Consider the following 16107-nt stretch of genomic DNA (forward strand, 5'->3'; position numbering starts at 1 on the left):
GGGAACATTTTGCATGCAGTTCTAAGAATCTAATTGCAGTCTGATGCATGGGTTACTGCAAAATATGTAATAGCCCAGGAAAACAATATGAATGAAAGAAGATTTAATATTTAAACCCCAGAAAAAGCATGTGCAAATTTCTTCTGAGGGTGAGGCATATCGTCATCCTCTTTGTACTTGCATTATCCTCTTGACATCAGATGGCTGGGTTTACTGCTTCATTTATGTATGCACATAACTCTCCATAATGTCAATGGGAGTTGCATGAGTCCAGGGAGAGGAGAGGAAACGTCTATGTAGTAAAAGTAAATTGTCAAGAGAAACTTGGAAACAAATGAATAAGTGGAATCCTAAGTCTGAAGACTAAACAGAATCTTTAAAAAATGCATGCTAAACCCTGCCACTGAGTTTATTTCTTCCTTTGTATACCCCAGTCTGTCATGGATGCAGAGGGAGCTGTGACATGTATATTTAAGGAATATAGGAACATGCCCAAAGTTTGTACATAGGAAAAAGTAATTGTAATTTTATTATATTTTTGCACTCATAATCAATGTACACAATTGTGCATATTCTCTGGTGAAATTGATGCAGCTGTTGTACATTGGAGTATCTCTGCCAAATGTAACCCTGACAGTCTCAGGACAAATAGGTTTTTACTCTATTGGTAGAAAAAATGTAGTGGGTGCTTGTGGGACCCTCCCTTTGAGGGGAAAGTGGGCAGCTGGTGATGGGAAGGCATCATTTGAGCTAGTGAGAAGGCTGGTGGGACTCAGGCAAACCCTGCTTCTCCACCCAGAGCCTCTCCCCTGCCTGGATTAGCACCAGGCACCTGGAACTACCATTTCTGGCCTCCTGTGGGCATTGAACTAGTTGCCTTTTTTAAGGACTTGAATTTTACCCTCACTACTAAATTGATTAGGGAGGTAATAGTGATACAGACATGTTAAAACACTTGTCTGCTTAAATGAGTAAAATTTTACCATTTAACCATTGGCAATCTGGCTCAAAGCAGCCAAGGCCAGGGTTCTGCCAGGGCTGCAGGCCTAATGAGTCTGTGGGGCAGGCAGCCTGGCTGCCATGCATGGCAGGGGCTTCTCCAGCACACCCCATGGATGTAGTTGGGAATCCTCTGGGGTGGCCATGGGGTACTGCCTGTTAGCCCGCAGCACTCCATTGTGGGCATGGCCAGGGTTCCACCTGCTCACCTCCCCTCTCACCGGCACATGGCCAGGGCCTTACCTGCCAGCCTGACACAGCTGGGGCTGGGGTCCTGTTGGCCTGAATGCTGGTGGCCAGAGTCATGCCTGCCCACTATGCAACCTGGAATTGGAAGTCAATTTAAGGGAAGGCATCCCTTAAAGGAGTCAGGGAGTGGTGGTGGGTCTCCTAACATCTGAGGTGTGGCAAAAGTGATGGGCAGCACAATCTAAACAGCAGGCTGGGGACCAGCTGTGAAAGGGTGCAGGGCTGATAGCTGTTGTTCCCCAGGTGGAAATTATTAAGGGAGGAATTGTGACCTGCACTGTATGAATTATTGCCAGATAGTTCCCAGATGAGTTAATAAAGTTGCAGCCTAATTAAACCACATCCCTTGCATTTTGCCTTCCCATGCTGACATTATTCAGCATACTGTACCCTAGTGAATCCATAGTTCACTTCCTCTCAGAGATTAACGTCTAACTTTCATACTGTCTTGTTTTCTTTTTCAGGCTGGCCTTTCATTATCTTTTAATATTAAAAATACAGTAAGGAATTTACTCTTTGTACTGCATTACATAAATAAATGAATGCTATATTGGAATAATGTATGTTGAACTTCTGATAAGGCCATCACTGTGAAATGTTAACAAGAAATTGTTTAGATTGCATTGGTAATTGTTGTGAGTAAGCTTTAAAACAAGTGTGAAGACTTGGAGATATTAGAATTTTCTTTTACGAAAGGACAGGCTATAGTGAAACTTGACAAAATAATTGGTATAAAATACATAAACAAAGCTCTTGAAGCATTAGCTGTCAGTTGCTTGTCTTACAGCTTTTGTTCTCCACAGCCCCAATTTACAAAAGCATCCCTATTCAAGAGAGCACTTAACTTTATTTACTTAAATAGGACTTAACCACATGCTTCATGTGTAAATGCTTTTGTGAATCAGAACTCTCAAAAGGGACAGAAGAGTAGGATTTATGCTTTTCTGATGATGACACTAAATCAGTTACTTGCCCTGCATACTACTGTATTTGTGCTGTTTCCTAAGCATAATGTCTCACCCAGGTGTCCAGTATCAATTGCGACTAGTCCACATTGTGACTTTTACAGTATAAGCTAGTCATAATACAGTAAAACTTCATCTACAATTGCAGCTGTTTATGAACTTTCCAGAGAGAATTGCATTTTTATATGCTAACCATTTAGCAACAAGTTGTTTATGTAGGCTCAAATTCAGCAAATCATTTAAACACTTGGCACAAAAAAGTCCCTCAAGTCAGTAAGACTTTAAGCACAGTTCCAAAGTTAAGTGTGTGCTTTGTTGGTTGGCTGAATGGGAATGTGCTTCTGAAGTGTCTCTCCAGTTTTTGTACCTTTTCTGAAATGTGGTGCCTAGAGCTGGACATAGTACTCCAGTTGAGGTCAGTCAGCACAGAGTAGAGCGGAAGAATTATTTCTTGTGTCATGTTCACAACACTCCTGTTAATGTATCCCAGAATCATGTTTACCCTTTTATTCCAACAGAGCCACGCTGTTGACTGATAATTAACTTGTCCTCCGCTCTGACCCCTAAATTTCTTTCAGCAGTACTCCTTCCTAGGAGATCACTTCCCATTTTGTATGTCTGTGTGTTTCCTCCCTAAGTGGAGAACTTTACATTGGTCCTTATTGGTACTTCATCCTATTTGCCTAAGACAATTTATTCAATTTGTCCAGATGGTTTTGAATTTGGACCCTATCCTCCAAAGCAGTTGGAACCCCTCCCAGCTTGGTATCATCTGCAAACTTGATAAGCATATTGTCTATGCCATTATCTAATTCATTTAATGAAACTTGCTATGGATGCACAGTTTATTCATTATATTACATAGACATTAAATGTAAGATTGCCAGCTCTAGAAAACATACCTGAATTAAAATTGTCCTGGTTGCTTAAATGATCATAAGAATTTGCTCTGAAACATATCACAGTCCCTTTGGTAGAAATTTATGTTTAAAAATAGGATGTTAGTCACAAGAAAATCAAGTTAAGGTTGAAAATGCCTAAAGAACAATGCATGAACCTCTAGAATAATTATTTCTTCAGTGATGCCAGTAAAATAAAAAGGTATTTGAAACATAAATGCTTTCTAAAGAAAAGAATGAAGATTAATGCTGTGATCAATAATCAAGACCTGTGAATCCACCTGCCCAAGGACCAGTGATAGTAGCATGCAAGTTTCACATAATCCTAACTTGCCAAGATTAGCCATGCCCAGCCATTCTCTAAAGAGAACAAGATGGGCAAAATTTATAGAAGGATGGACTTTGGCCGATACCTGGTGCCAGCTTCGCCACTTTGAAAGAAGATACGTCTTTTCCTCTAACAGTCACATGATGTATTTGAGATGACTTTTTGTCTTGATTTCCAAATGTGATTAGTTCTTTAAAAGGAATTCAGGCTCTGCCTGCTGGTACTATAACTAAAAACATGAAATCTGCAGTTTTAATGAAATGACTTTTCCTGGAAGACATTACAGGTGCTGAATGATGCCATTGATTAACTAGAAACTGCATCCTGAGATTTTCCTTCACTTGCCATGGGATGCTGCCAAAAGAGTGATAAGGAGCAGAGCTATCTCAGTAACTCTGAAGAATAAACATTTAGCAAATCAACTACTTCAGGCTCAGATGGAAAAAATTATAGAATTGTGTCTTAGGTCATAACTCCATGGGAAAAAGTATGAGAATTGAGAAATGCGTTTAATTAGAATGAACAAATCAGAGCATGCAATTAGAACATATAAAAGTTTTATTAGGAGGGACTCAACACATCTGATAAAGCTTTGGCCTGGCAATTAAAAAGGGGGAAGAAAATCAAAAAAACAAAAACCTTTTCAGGGATTGATGTCCATAATACCAAAGAAAAGCATTTTTTGCATTCTGAATTTTTGAGCCTTTATCAAAAGCACTCCGGTCTAGACCAACATAATGGGTCCCAAAAATAAAGTCTTGGCTCTGATTTTACACATTTTGTCCACTCAAAAAACTTAAAATACAATGATCATATACATGTAAGTAGGATTTACAAAGAAAACACTGGCTTAAGTAAAGTGTCAGGTCTGGGTAGATTCTCATAAAATCCTGTGACAACTTTTCAGAGAAACAGACACCTGTGTTCCCTACTTTATCAATCATTGTACTACCAAAAGAGGGGAGGGTATTTGTGATTGTGCAAACTGCAGACCAATCTCCATCTTTTAATGCAGATATAACAATCCTGGCTAATTGGATGTGGTCATGATTGAACTGATTCACAGACATGAGGCCTGAATTGTGACTAGCCATTATGGTTTGGACAACATGAAAAAATTGTTGTATTTATTTTAGTCTGTCTAGTTGAAATATTATATAACAATGTCTCTCAATCATGGGAAGGCCTTTCAAGAAGTAAAGTGGGACTTTAATTAGGATGCAGCGAATTATGACTGCTTACTATGGGTTCATATTGTCGACATACCAACTCAGAAGAGGAACAAAACACGGATGCCTTCTATAACTCCTTTTAAATTCAGCCTCCTTCTGTGACTGCTGGTATGTTTAATCAGATTAGTCCTCTACTCAGGTCATTAAAATTGACAGAGTTGCTTAATATGTGTAATATAGCCTGCTATTCTTTTCCAGACCTGCCCACTGCATTCCATATGTACTGTGGGTAATTATGACACATGGAAAAATGTCTAGAGAACAAATCAATATGTCAAAATAATTAACGGCAGGTTTGGAAGCAGACCCTCAGAAAAAAGAAAACAATTGCCATATGCCCTTTGTCTGTAGTTATGGGCATCTTTATATATACTTAGAGAGTTACCTCTCTTCCACTGATTTTCATGTTTCATATAAATTATCTCCCTTTCCTTCAGAAAATGAACAGTTTCATGCAGTAGATATTACTGGCTTGATGAAGAGAATGAATGTGATCAATATTTTCTGTCTTGCCATTATTCCCTATATTCTACTATCACACAATTTCATAGTTTCCTTGAGAAGCTTACTCTTTTTGTCGCTCACTTTTATTTGGGAAGATTCGAACCACAGGTTAAAATGGGGTAGCCTTTTTGACATTAAAGAGATGGCAGGATTTTTACTAGCTCCTTTAAATCCTTTACTAGGATTTTACTACTACCTCCTTACTACATAAAATAATTTCATATTCCACCAAGCCAGAACTTTTGGATCCAAATGGAAAGTATTCCCCTAAATGCATAATAGCATTTATAATTTGAATCACTGAATATCACATTTAACCCAGATCGAATGATGAATGAAAAATTAATCAAGCCCCTTGTATTCATCATAATGGACAGTTCAAATAGGAGAGGCAAACCCTGCAGAAAAAGGCTAGATGATACAGTAGATTGGTGCTGAGCTAGTCTACAGGAACTAAGCCACTTTACAGTGGACAGGGAAAGATGGAAGGAAATAGTGAGGGAGGCATTGGACACCAATTGGTGCCGAGCCTATGCTAATTGTTGATGATGATAGCCCAGATCAATTTAGTTGACCATCATTTTGCAGGACTAGCCTTTAGCATCTGGAAAAGAATGAGAAGGAAAAAAAACCAGTATCTTGGAATCTATCTAAACTTTCACCTATTGTAGAAAAAATAATTCAGAGAAACAAAGACCAGAAGACCATATGATAATTGGACTCACCAGTCTGGGCGTATGGAATTTGCTTTATGTTTTTCAAACTGTTTATTGAAAACATGACAAAATACCTGTTTGTATCCCATATCATTAGAAGACAAATTACAAGCATTATCTAATCATTTACAGAAATGAATAAATAATTAGAATATATTTCCAGGTAAAATGCAATAAATATTGGATTGGCAGTTATTCTTCTGAGTTGTCATCTTCATCACTCATGTCTATAGTGTAAAATTATCTCCTTTTCTTTTGGGGGGCGGGTCTTTTTAAAAGTCTAGTGCTTTAAAAAGTTCAACCTACATTTACATCCTGCCAGTTATTTATAGGTGGTGTTTATGCTATTGCCCATAAGTGGAAACAGTGACCATTACTGGGAAGAACAAGGAAAAAAATTAAAAACTAACTGCTTCCATTTCTGGTTGAGTCCAGTCCATAAGGAATGTAGTGGTGCTGGAAAAACTGTTTAACAGTTAGATAATACAGAATTATTTTAAAGATTCTAGGCCATAATCTCTCCTGCTTTGTTCTTGCGCAGATATTTACACTTGGAAGAATAGTGTAGTAAATGGAGGTTTATGATTTTATTAGAATTTTACATCCACCTTACATAATCTCTGGTTACTGTGAGCCTGACCCCTCTTCTTTGTTCATGAGTCAGAAAGGATTTATTTCCATGAAAATCAAACCTAGTTTAGGTTTTGAGATTTTAAATTGTGAGTTGTGGCCAATTTGTGACCTTTTGTGATTTTTAAAATGAGAGTTTAGAACTTTGCCGCTTCTGGAAACTGGACCATAAACAGCTTGTAATTGGACATACTTCATTTATTTACTAATGGCAATAAGTGTTCCCTAGTTTCATACTGGAAGAAATGGAAGACTTTTGGAGTGCTTTTTGTTTTAATGAGTTATAAGTTAAATAACACTAATATGATTTAAAAGACAATGAGAGCAACCAGCAGAGGAAAGGCATATGGAGTACTGAGGGATATCATTCTGTGAAGAGAAGACTTTTTTGGTCTGTTGTAATGCACAGGGGCATGTCTGTGATAGTCACTATTAATTGATTCCAAAGACAGAAGGGTGCACTGTAATCGTCTAGTCCAATCTCTGACGTGGCATATGCCATGTAACTTCCCCGAAATGATTCCTTAACTATATTGTTTAGAAAAATATCCAAACTTGATTTTAAAATGGGTAGCAATGCACCACAACCGTTGGTAAATTGTTCCAATAGTTACTTACTCCCACTGTTAAGAAATTATGCCTTGTGTACACCAGGAAAGTTTTGAAGTGACAGGGTTTTTTGGTTTTGTTTTTGTGTTTTTTATTCAGCTGTATGCCTCCAATAAAATGACAACCTCGGACAAAGCAGGAACAGTTAATTTTTCTCCATCTTAATTTTCTTTGAGATATTTATCTTCATAAAATTCAGTCTTGTGACATTGTGGTGTTACTGCATGATGACCATATAAATGAATCTATACTATTCAATAGGCTCCTGAAAATCTGATCTCTTGCCAAAAAAAAAAAAAGGCACCTGCTGAAAAATGTTTTACATTTTCTTTTCTCTACACACTCTGTTTTCAATACTGTGTTTACAGATTTTTTCTTATTATATATCACATTTTAAATGTTGTCTTGTTTTCTTTCTTGAATTTCTGATGGATTTTGGATTTAACATTATTCTTTTGTGCACCAGCACGGTCAGCGATGCTCACCAAGTATAAGAAATTGAAGGAAATCCCCCATAAGTCTTGGTAGCAATTATCCTTGAGAATTCTGAAATACTGCTTATCTGTAATTTTAGAGCCAACAAAGGCAGCACGAACCTCTGTTTTTGATTGGTGTCAACTAATCAGGAGTGTTTTTGGTTTTTTTTTGTTTTGTTTTTTACAATTTTTCTGTTGTAATGAAGCATTGGAAGATGTTTATTTACATAAATGTATATTACACTCTGGGGCATTTCTTAATAATTGCAAAGCAAATACAAGTTTTAATGTTAATGTGCAATTTAATGTAGAAGAAATTGATTCGAAATGATAACATGCAACAAATCCTTGTGGAAAATTCATGGCCAAGAAAGTGATGCAATCTAAACATCAACACGTATGAAAAGTCAAGGAATAATAATATTAATCTTCTATGCCCAAGCTAGATAAAGGTAACACTTAAAAAAGCCAGTCATTGGTGAAGTATAAAGAATATCAATATGAAAGCCAAAAGTAAAGTAAGTGAGTTCCAAAACTGTTCTGTTTTAAATGCAATGTCTATAGGCTTATGAGTGTGCTGATGTTGCTAACATCAAAGTATTCTGTAAGGATTTAAGTAGTAAGAATACTGTCAGAATTAAACAGATTTTTTTTTTTAATTTTTAAACAAGTTAACTATTACTAACAAGGTCTTTGTCAGAATAGTAGGTTTTTCCACAGGAGTAGTCAACAGGAATATTCCTATGATGAAAATTACCTATGCATGTGGTTGCGTGGCAGGACTTTGAGATAATCAGCTCTAAAATAATCTTAAAAATTAAATTATTAATTAAGCACGCTTGCTCTTTGTGCAGTCTCTGATGATCTTACGCCATTAAAGTCAATGGGAGTATAAGTCCTTTTGCACTTTGCTGAGCGTTTACAATTAAAAGAGATGAGTTAATTTCACCGTTTTATAGTTTCTGGTCAATCAAGTAGATCATCTGGACAGTCATTAAAATGTATGGATTTTTGTGCAATAATGGCATAATGCTTGAGTAGCAAATACTGGAAAAGAATAGTTAAATGAAAACTAAAAAAAATGAAACTTCTAAAAATTACACAAAAATATTAAGGGATTGTAATTCCTTTCACCCATAACACTCTTTTTTGGGGGGGCTTAACCTCAAGTTTTTCTTAAGTCTCAGGGCTTCCCCTATTTTCTGTGGTTAACTGTCTGTGCCAGCACTTCTGTTATTCTGGGAAAAGTAAAACTAAAATTCACCACTATCTTTTGTAATGCAGAAAGACTAGGTAGGTGAGATCATATCTTTTATTGGGACTAACTTGTATAGAGGCTTGTCTTCACTAAGTGGAAGATCAACACTGCTGCAGTCTATCTTCTGGGTTTTGATGTAGTGTCTTGGCAGTCACTCGATAATGAGTAGGACGTCTTTTATGTCACCCTCCTATTTGTGAGTCTGTTGATGGCTGATCAGCACAATTCTGGAGCTGCAGGTCTTATCACAGAAGAGGCACATGTTGGTAGCTGTTGGAGGGCTGCAGGGCAGTTTTTGATGCTCTTTTCTTCTCCACCTCTCCTCGTCTGCATTGCAATGGGGCCTCTCAAATTGCCCCCCCCCCCGATTACATTCTCCACTGGGAATGGCCTTGGGCACATCTCTCCCAAGTGTCAACACCAATGCTGCACTTTTTCTATGTGTGCCTTCAGCATGTCCTTATATCACTTTTGCTAGTCCCCAACACTGCCCCATCCTTCCTTCAACTCAGAAAGCAATCTGTTTTGGAAGGTGCTGATCAGACATCCAAACTACATGACTGGTTCAATGAAGTTGTTGATAAATGCTCATGGCATCAATACTGGTCATGTTTGACTGTTCCAGGGCCCTATTATTCATGTGCCCAATCTCCCAAGAGATACTTAGGAATCTCCTGAGGTAGTGTTGATGATACTGTTTAAGTATCTTCAAGTGATGCTTGTATGTTGTCCTGGTTTCACATGCATACTGTAGCATTGGAACAATGTAGTGCACCTAGTAGGAGCTTGCTGAATTGAACCCTGACAGCATCCCCTTTCACTATGATACTCTTCTTCTTTCTCCCATTGACCTCCTGCATTGGGGTCACACCAGAAATTTGATTTAGGGTGCTTCAACACCAGCTATGCAATTCTGGTTACGTATCTTAGCTCAAATTTCTTTTGTAGTTTAGACCTACCACTGGCATAGGAGACAAGCTTTTGAGATTTACAGAGCTTTTCCTTTACTCTGGAGAAAATAACCAGACCATCTAAGCTAAATATACAGTACAAAATGAAGCTGCTTGCCTACTCCCCGCCCCTTCCGCTCTTCAGAATTCCAAGCCAGGTGGAGTTGGTAGAGGGAAGGTGGGGCATAGGGGTTTCTAAGAGGTGTCTTTTCTTAATAGTATATTAATTTTCCTGATGTGTGTAAAACATGGGAAGTTGTGAAGCAGCATCGTGATTACCTCTATATGTTGAATGTATGGTGTGCAGTGGGAGAACAATATTAATAAGTCGTTCAAATTTTTTCTGGATTGTTACATGAACACGACAAACTGCTGACACTCAAAACAAATAGAAATAGAGGTTGTTTTTAAGATCAGGTTTTAGAGAAGTCAAGTTATGATAGATGCAAGCAGAATAGAAAATGCTACAATATGTTTTTGAGTGTCAGGAAGAGATAATTGAAATACTGCTTTTTTGGCAGTATATGAGCAAACCACAGGAATCAGAAGTACACAATGGATTTTACACAAAGACATGCAGTTGTTAAGAGTCTGTAGTAAAAGGTTAGAACAGAGGACGAGTATTGTTACTCTTAGGAAAATTATTTGTTTCCTGTGGCTTTCCAAAAAGTATTATGTCGGACAAAGAGATGTAGTTTACTGCAAAGGAGTTAAATTGAACAGTGTGAATTGTTTACATAGAGTACTTTTTAATAGCCAGGATTAAAACCGGCATCAGAGTGAAGATTTATCTAGAATCTAGAGACTTTGTGTGAAAAATAACCAAGTTTCAGTCCAGAGAAGTCTAATGGAAAATAATTCTTATTTGATTAATCTAATCTATTTTTAATCCAAATTTTGACTACTAATCCTTCAAAAGATAGATAAAGCAAAAATATTCGTCAGGTTACAGGAAGGCTGTAACAGGGAATTGATAAACCATGTTGAGCATCTGAATTATATATAGAGGACCCGACTCTGAAAATGTCTAACTCCTCATGAGAAAAATCCCAGTGAAGTAAATAGGACTGCTTGTAAGAATAACAGTTTACAAACTCTGGTCCACAATTGTAGGTGCTAGCTGCCACTAGAAAGTTCCTAATTTTTAACATGTAAATTATACCTTTTTCTAAATAAATGTCTCATGTTTCAAAAGATTTGACCAAACATGAAAACCCATCTATAGTAAAAGGCGTAGAATCATTAAAGAGTTAATTCCAGTTCTGACATTAATTAATCAAAGACCTCTTTAAATACTGTGAAGAAAATGATTAAATTATATCTGTTTCATTTTATGAAGACAACTGGATCTGACACAGTTGGGGATGCAACTCTTGGTACTGGTTAGTGGATCTGTCATTGTAGTTTCATTAGTCTGAGCCACTGCCTGACTATAGAAATTATGCTCTTTATTAGTATGTTTGTTATTAAGAAAGAATAGAATAGAGTAGTTGCAACATCATAACAGAAATTTAAATATTCATGTTTCAGCATCCTCCTTTTGTCTGTAAGATGAGACAGCTTGTGAAAAAGAAAAAAGTCAAATGTTTAGTTAAATGGGAGAATAATAAGTAGATACATGTTCTGAGAGGCCCAAGGCAGTCTAACTTGAGTTCTGACTGTTTAAGCAGGACTTAATTATGGTATTTACTTTACAATTAATCAAACATCTATAATTCCCATAGCAAGTTGTGCATATCATACTACATAAACTGTTACTCAAATACAAGCACTTTCTTAAAGAATTACACATATGACCTCTAATTCATCATTTTTGCACTGTATTAAAATTTTCATATCTTTATCAAGTACTCTTTTTAAGGCTGGTAGTGTTTTTGAATAATTTTGCGTACATGATAGTAAGTGAATAATGAAGAACTGTTTCAGTCCTTTATTAAAACCAGAAAGATTGAATTTAAAACTTCAACTTTCCTCATAATGAATCATGTTTGTGTACAGGAAGATGGAACTTCACAATTCAACTGTGATACCATATCTATTGGGAAAACAGTCCTTTTCCTAGCACTGTGGTATTTTAATAAGTAGCATGATGCTTGTGATACCTAACTAAGAAGCTGTCAAATCATAAACCTTCTGTTAATGTAGCCCCTTGTTTATACAGTAAGTGAAATTGATTGGCATAGTAAATTTAGTTTCTGTAGTTGCTTTTCTTTGTTCTTTCTTTTTTTCTGTTACTTTTCTGATTTTACTAATAAACTGGTTGTCACATTTCAAACTAATTTAACATATAATGATTGCTTGTTTTGTTTTGTTGTTTTCCAGCTCCCTCAGGCACAAAAGGTAAATTATTTTCGATCAAATCTTAATCATGCAAAGAAACCACCAACTCTTCATGTTTCCACAGTTTTGCGAATATGTTACAGTGGCAATCAGTGAAATGGTTCACCATGTGAATGCTGCAGTGGAATGGAGCAGCAAGTAACACAACTGACAGCAAAGCTCTGCATTGTGAGCAGCTAAACCACCTGCTGAGAGCAGTAATTCAAACACAATGTAACAGATATTTGAGCAAAATGGACACGCAGTGATCTGCTAGTTGAGCACAACAGGGGAGCCATTTTGTCAGTGATTTTGAAAATAATAAGCAAACGTCAAATTGACATGATTAGCCCAAGTGAACCATCCACAGACCCTGGTGTTCTCTGCTGGAAGGGCAGTGAAACCCATGGAATGGCCAAGCCTTTCACTGGTCCCCATTGTATTGTCTATCAAAAAAAGCCTCTTGATACATCTAACAAAATTCACCCATACAGCTTTCATGCAGTGTGCTTTTGTTCTTGTACAGCTTCTGCACTGATATGGTATGATACCAGACTCACCATTACATGTCAAGATACCGTGATGGTTTTGACCAAAACATATCACTTGATGCCTGTTGCACCTTTCTTGTATACTTCACAAATATAATCAAAACTTCAAGAAAACACAATAATCACAACATTTTGTGGTTTAGATTTCATATTATAAAATCAAAGAGTTTCACAGACTTACCTTGAGCTGGCAATATTCCCAATTCTTCTATTTCATAAATAACTTTCCAAGTTATGTATAAGTTTAAGTATTATTATAATAAGCTTGGGTGAAGATGTGAAACTGGACAAACATGCCTTTTTAATGACAATTGTTGAGAACAAATGGACACCCAGAAACCTGCAGATATTTAAAAGGTTTGTTAATGTGTGTGAGCATTTCTTTATAATACCATATAAATCTGAGATACCCTTATTCAGGGATTTCTAAAAAAATCACATTTTCAACCCTGAAGGTGACATAAAATCATGTGATACTGGGTTACAGCTCCAGTCTGTTTTTCTGCTGAGACAGTGTTGGCAGAGAGCACAGTGGACATGCAGTGTGACACATGGTGAAAAATAGGAAATACGTTGTTTATGACAATTGATGATTTAAAGCTTCCTAACTAAGTGATAGGAATCAACTTCCCTCACCTCACCTAGAGTACAGCCTTTTTGTTTTCACCTATTAGTCTAAGAGTGTCTGTGAAATGTTTTTCTAGTAATCTGAACACAGAAGAAAAAGAGAGTGGGGTTACAAGAGGCTGATTCATATATACCCCCTTTGAGAGTCTAAAAATGTTTGGCAGATTCTGTCTTGTGATTTTGGGTCATGTGTCCTGATCTGCTACAATGTTGAAGTATCAAATAATGTTCCACCACAAATTACTGTTGTTCCAGGTCAGTAAAAATTACTCCCAGCTTCCATACAAGACCTCAAAAGCCATTTTTCAGTGTGTTGCCCGTAGAACAGATTATTGCAGAATTAAAGCCATATGCATTGTTTGCTAGACTATGCCCTCTTCTCAAGGGAAGGGGGTGGGGAAGGGAGAGGATAGTTACAAATAATCCATGAGGACTTCTGATATTTCACCTAGCAGGTAAGAATATGGTATTTTTAAATCATATCTTGGTTAACTTTAGCAAGATTATAGGCTTTGTTACAAGATTTACTTTTTCATCACTCCTGTGTAACTGTCTAACTTGTGGAAGTCCTTACCAGTCCCCCAGTATGCCTGAAAGAGGCTTTGTGTTACTGATCTGTGTAGTAACCTCATACCATCCTTGCCCATAGCAGCATGATTCTTTCCATAATCCCCAAAACCACTGGACTCCGATCTCTGACTCACTATCTTGGACCTTTTGCTGCTCTCTTGCACTTTGCAGCACATTGTACATAAATGCTATGTTTTAACTCAAAGGCTACGTTTTGACTCAGAGTGCATCTTTTGTTGCTTTTCGTCAAGTCTATCTCCTGTCAGTTCTTCTAATGGTTGGACCTCAACAGATGCCTGGTATCATAACAGAATCGTCTAGTATCTCCATCCTAATATGATGCAAATGGAAGCCAATTGTGTCATTTGTGGGGCACATCTGTATTTATAGTCAGTCGAAAGCTACAAAGGCTGCTCACCCCCAGTATTAGTATTTATGACTGACCAAGAGCTTGTTGCAGCTCTGCATTGAGCAATGCAAAGAATCTTGATGGCTAAAGTAAGTTACGACGTGCAATTTCAGATGTCAATCAGGCTCTGAGGGTAATTAATTCAGGGGCTTTGTTTTCCTCATTATACACAACAAAAGGAAATGTTTATGTCCAGATTAATTTTCAGCCCATCAGTTCATGGTGAGCATGTTCCTTAGCGTTTGCAGGATGAAGGGGAGCAGTACAGGACTGATGCACATCTTTATGAAAGTCATAGTTACTTGTGCATGTGTTTTCCATGATGTCTGAACTCGTATATTGTTTTTGTCGGAATCTGTCTCCCCTCTGAGAATGCTTTCTCTATAATCATTTCAACCAAGTCACCTGTCTCTAAACATGCTCACTTTAATTTTTGATTATCTGAAACAGAAGTGTACCATCCATGTTTACCTTTAGTATTTTATACCCATTGTGAGTTCCTTGTTATTTTTATAAAATCTTTTGAGGTTATTTTGTGTGTCACAACTTTGGAGAAAGTGTTTAGTCATTGGTCTATAGCTATTAGCTACCCACTTGGAACCTTTTTCTTAGTTGGTGGGAATGAAATACAAAACCTGAAATGAAACCTATTGTGTAAATTACTGTGAAAACTACTGTGGAACTAATAATTGTGAATTCAGAACTGCACTAAAGAGCTGTGTCTATACGTGCATTTCTCCTTCAAAAGAGGAATGTAAATAAAGGAGATCGAAATGCAAATGAGGTGCTATTTATATATTTCACACTTCATTTACATAATCCCTTTTCGGGAGAGATTCTTTCGAAAGAAAAAAAGCAGTATAGTCAGTGGTCTTCTGAAAATAAACCCCGTTTTCAAAGGAACTCTTATTCCTAATTTTTTTTTAGAAATAAGAGTTCCTTCGAAGGCAGGTTTTATTTTCAAAAGAGTCCCATCTACGCTGCTTTTTTAGTTTTGAAAGAATCTCTTCTGAAAAGAGATTATGCAAATGAAGTGTGAGATATGTAAATCTGTACCTCGTTTGCATTTCTGATTTCCCTCATTTACATTCCTCTTTCAAAGGAGGAATGTTCTTGTAGACACAGCTGAAGTGATCTCAGGGGGGAGCCTTTTAAGTTAGCTATATATTGTACCGTATTATATTTGCCTTTTGTGGTTTTCCCTATATTGACAAAGGAAAATGCCACAAGTACAGTAGTAAACTTAACATAGTAACAAACCTTTTTCTAATATTTGCCAACAAAAATGGAGAGTGGCTAGAATGATCCATCAGAGAACACCCCAAAGAGCTGTGCAAATAGTAATTGAAAATAAATCTAAAACTTAATCATTTTGCCAAAATTCAAATATCTTCAGTTATAGCTTTGAAAACTTTGTTGGGCCAAATGTTTGTATGGAGGGGAACTACGTTTTTTCCAAAATCGATAGTTAAAATGAACGACAGCTTTGAACCAGTTTTGAACAGCTGTTGATTCACTCCTGCTTCATAGAATAGCAAAAAGGTATTTCTCTTTAATAGCCCAACTGGGTCTTTTGTTTCCTGTTAGAAATAGCTTTACTTGCTTTCTTGAACAAACACAGCAGGGTTCAAGATCTGCTGTCCTACTCCTGCTGTGATATTTTGTTCGACTTAACTTGTATGAAGAGCCAGAAGTGTATAAATTAGACACAACAATGGGGGTAGATCATTATAAGAACACACACTGGTTTAAAAAAATCATCCAAGGCTTTTAAATCTATTTTTATATAAAGAAGTCATGTCTCCTTCAAATGTGT

General features: G+C 36.9%; 1 protein-coding gene across 1 annotated transcript in view; it reads left to right on the plus strand.

The window, feature by feature from the left end:
• The window catches only part of CACNA2D3 (calcium voltage-gated channel auxiliary subunit alpha2delta 3), a 710484-nt gene that overhangs the window by 506373 nt on the left and 188004 nt on the right, over positions 1-16107 (plus strand). Inside the window, exon 14 of the mRNA XM_075005060.1 lies at positions 12138-12155. Within this exon, the coding sequence (XP_074861161.1) occupies positions 12138-12155 (18 nt within the window). The remainder of the gene's footprint in view (positions 1-12137; positions 12156-16107) is intronic.

This window comes from Carettochelys insculpta, chromosome 11 (genome assembly GCF_033958435.1).
Source record: "Carettochelys insculpta isolate YL-2023 chromosome 11, ASM3395843v1, whole genome shotgun sequence".
In the NCBI taxonomy this organism is placed as follows: Eukaryota; Metazoa; Chordata; order Testudines; family Carettochelyidae; genus Carettochelys; species Carettochelys insculpta.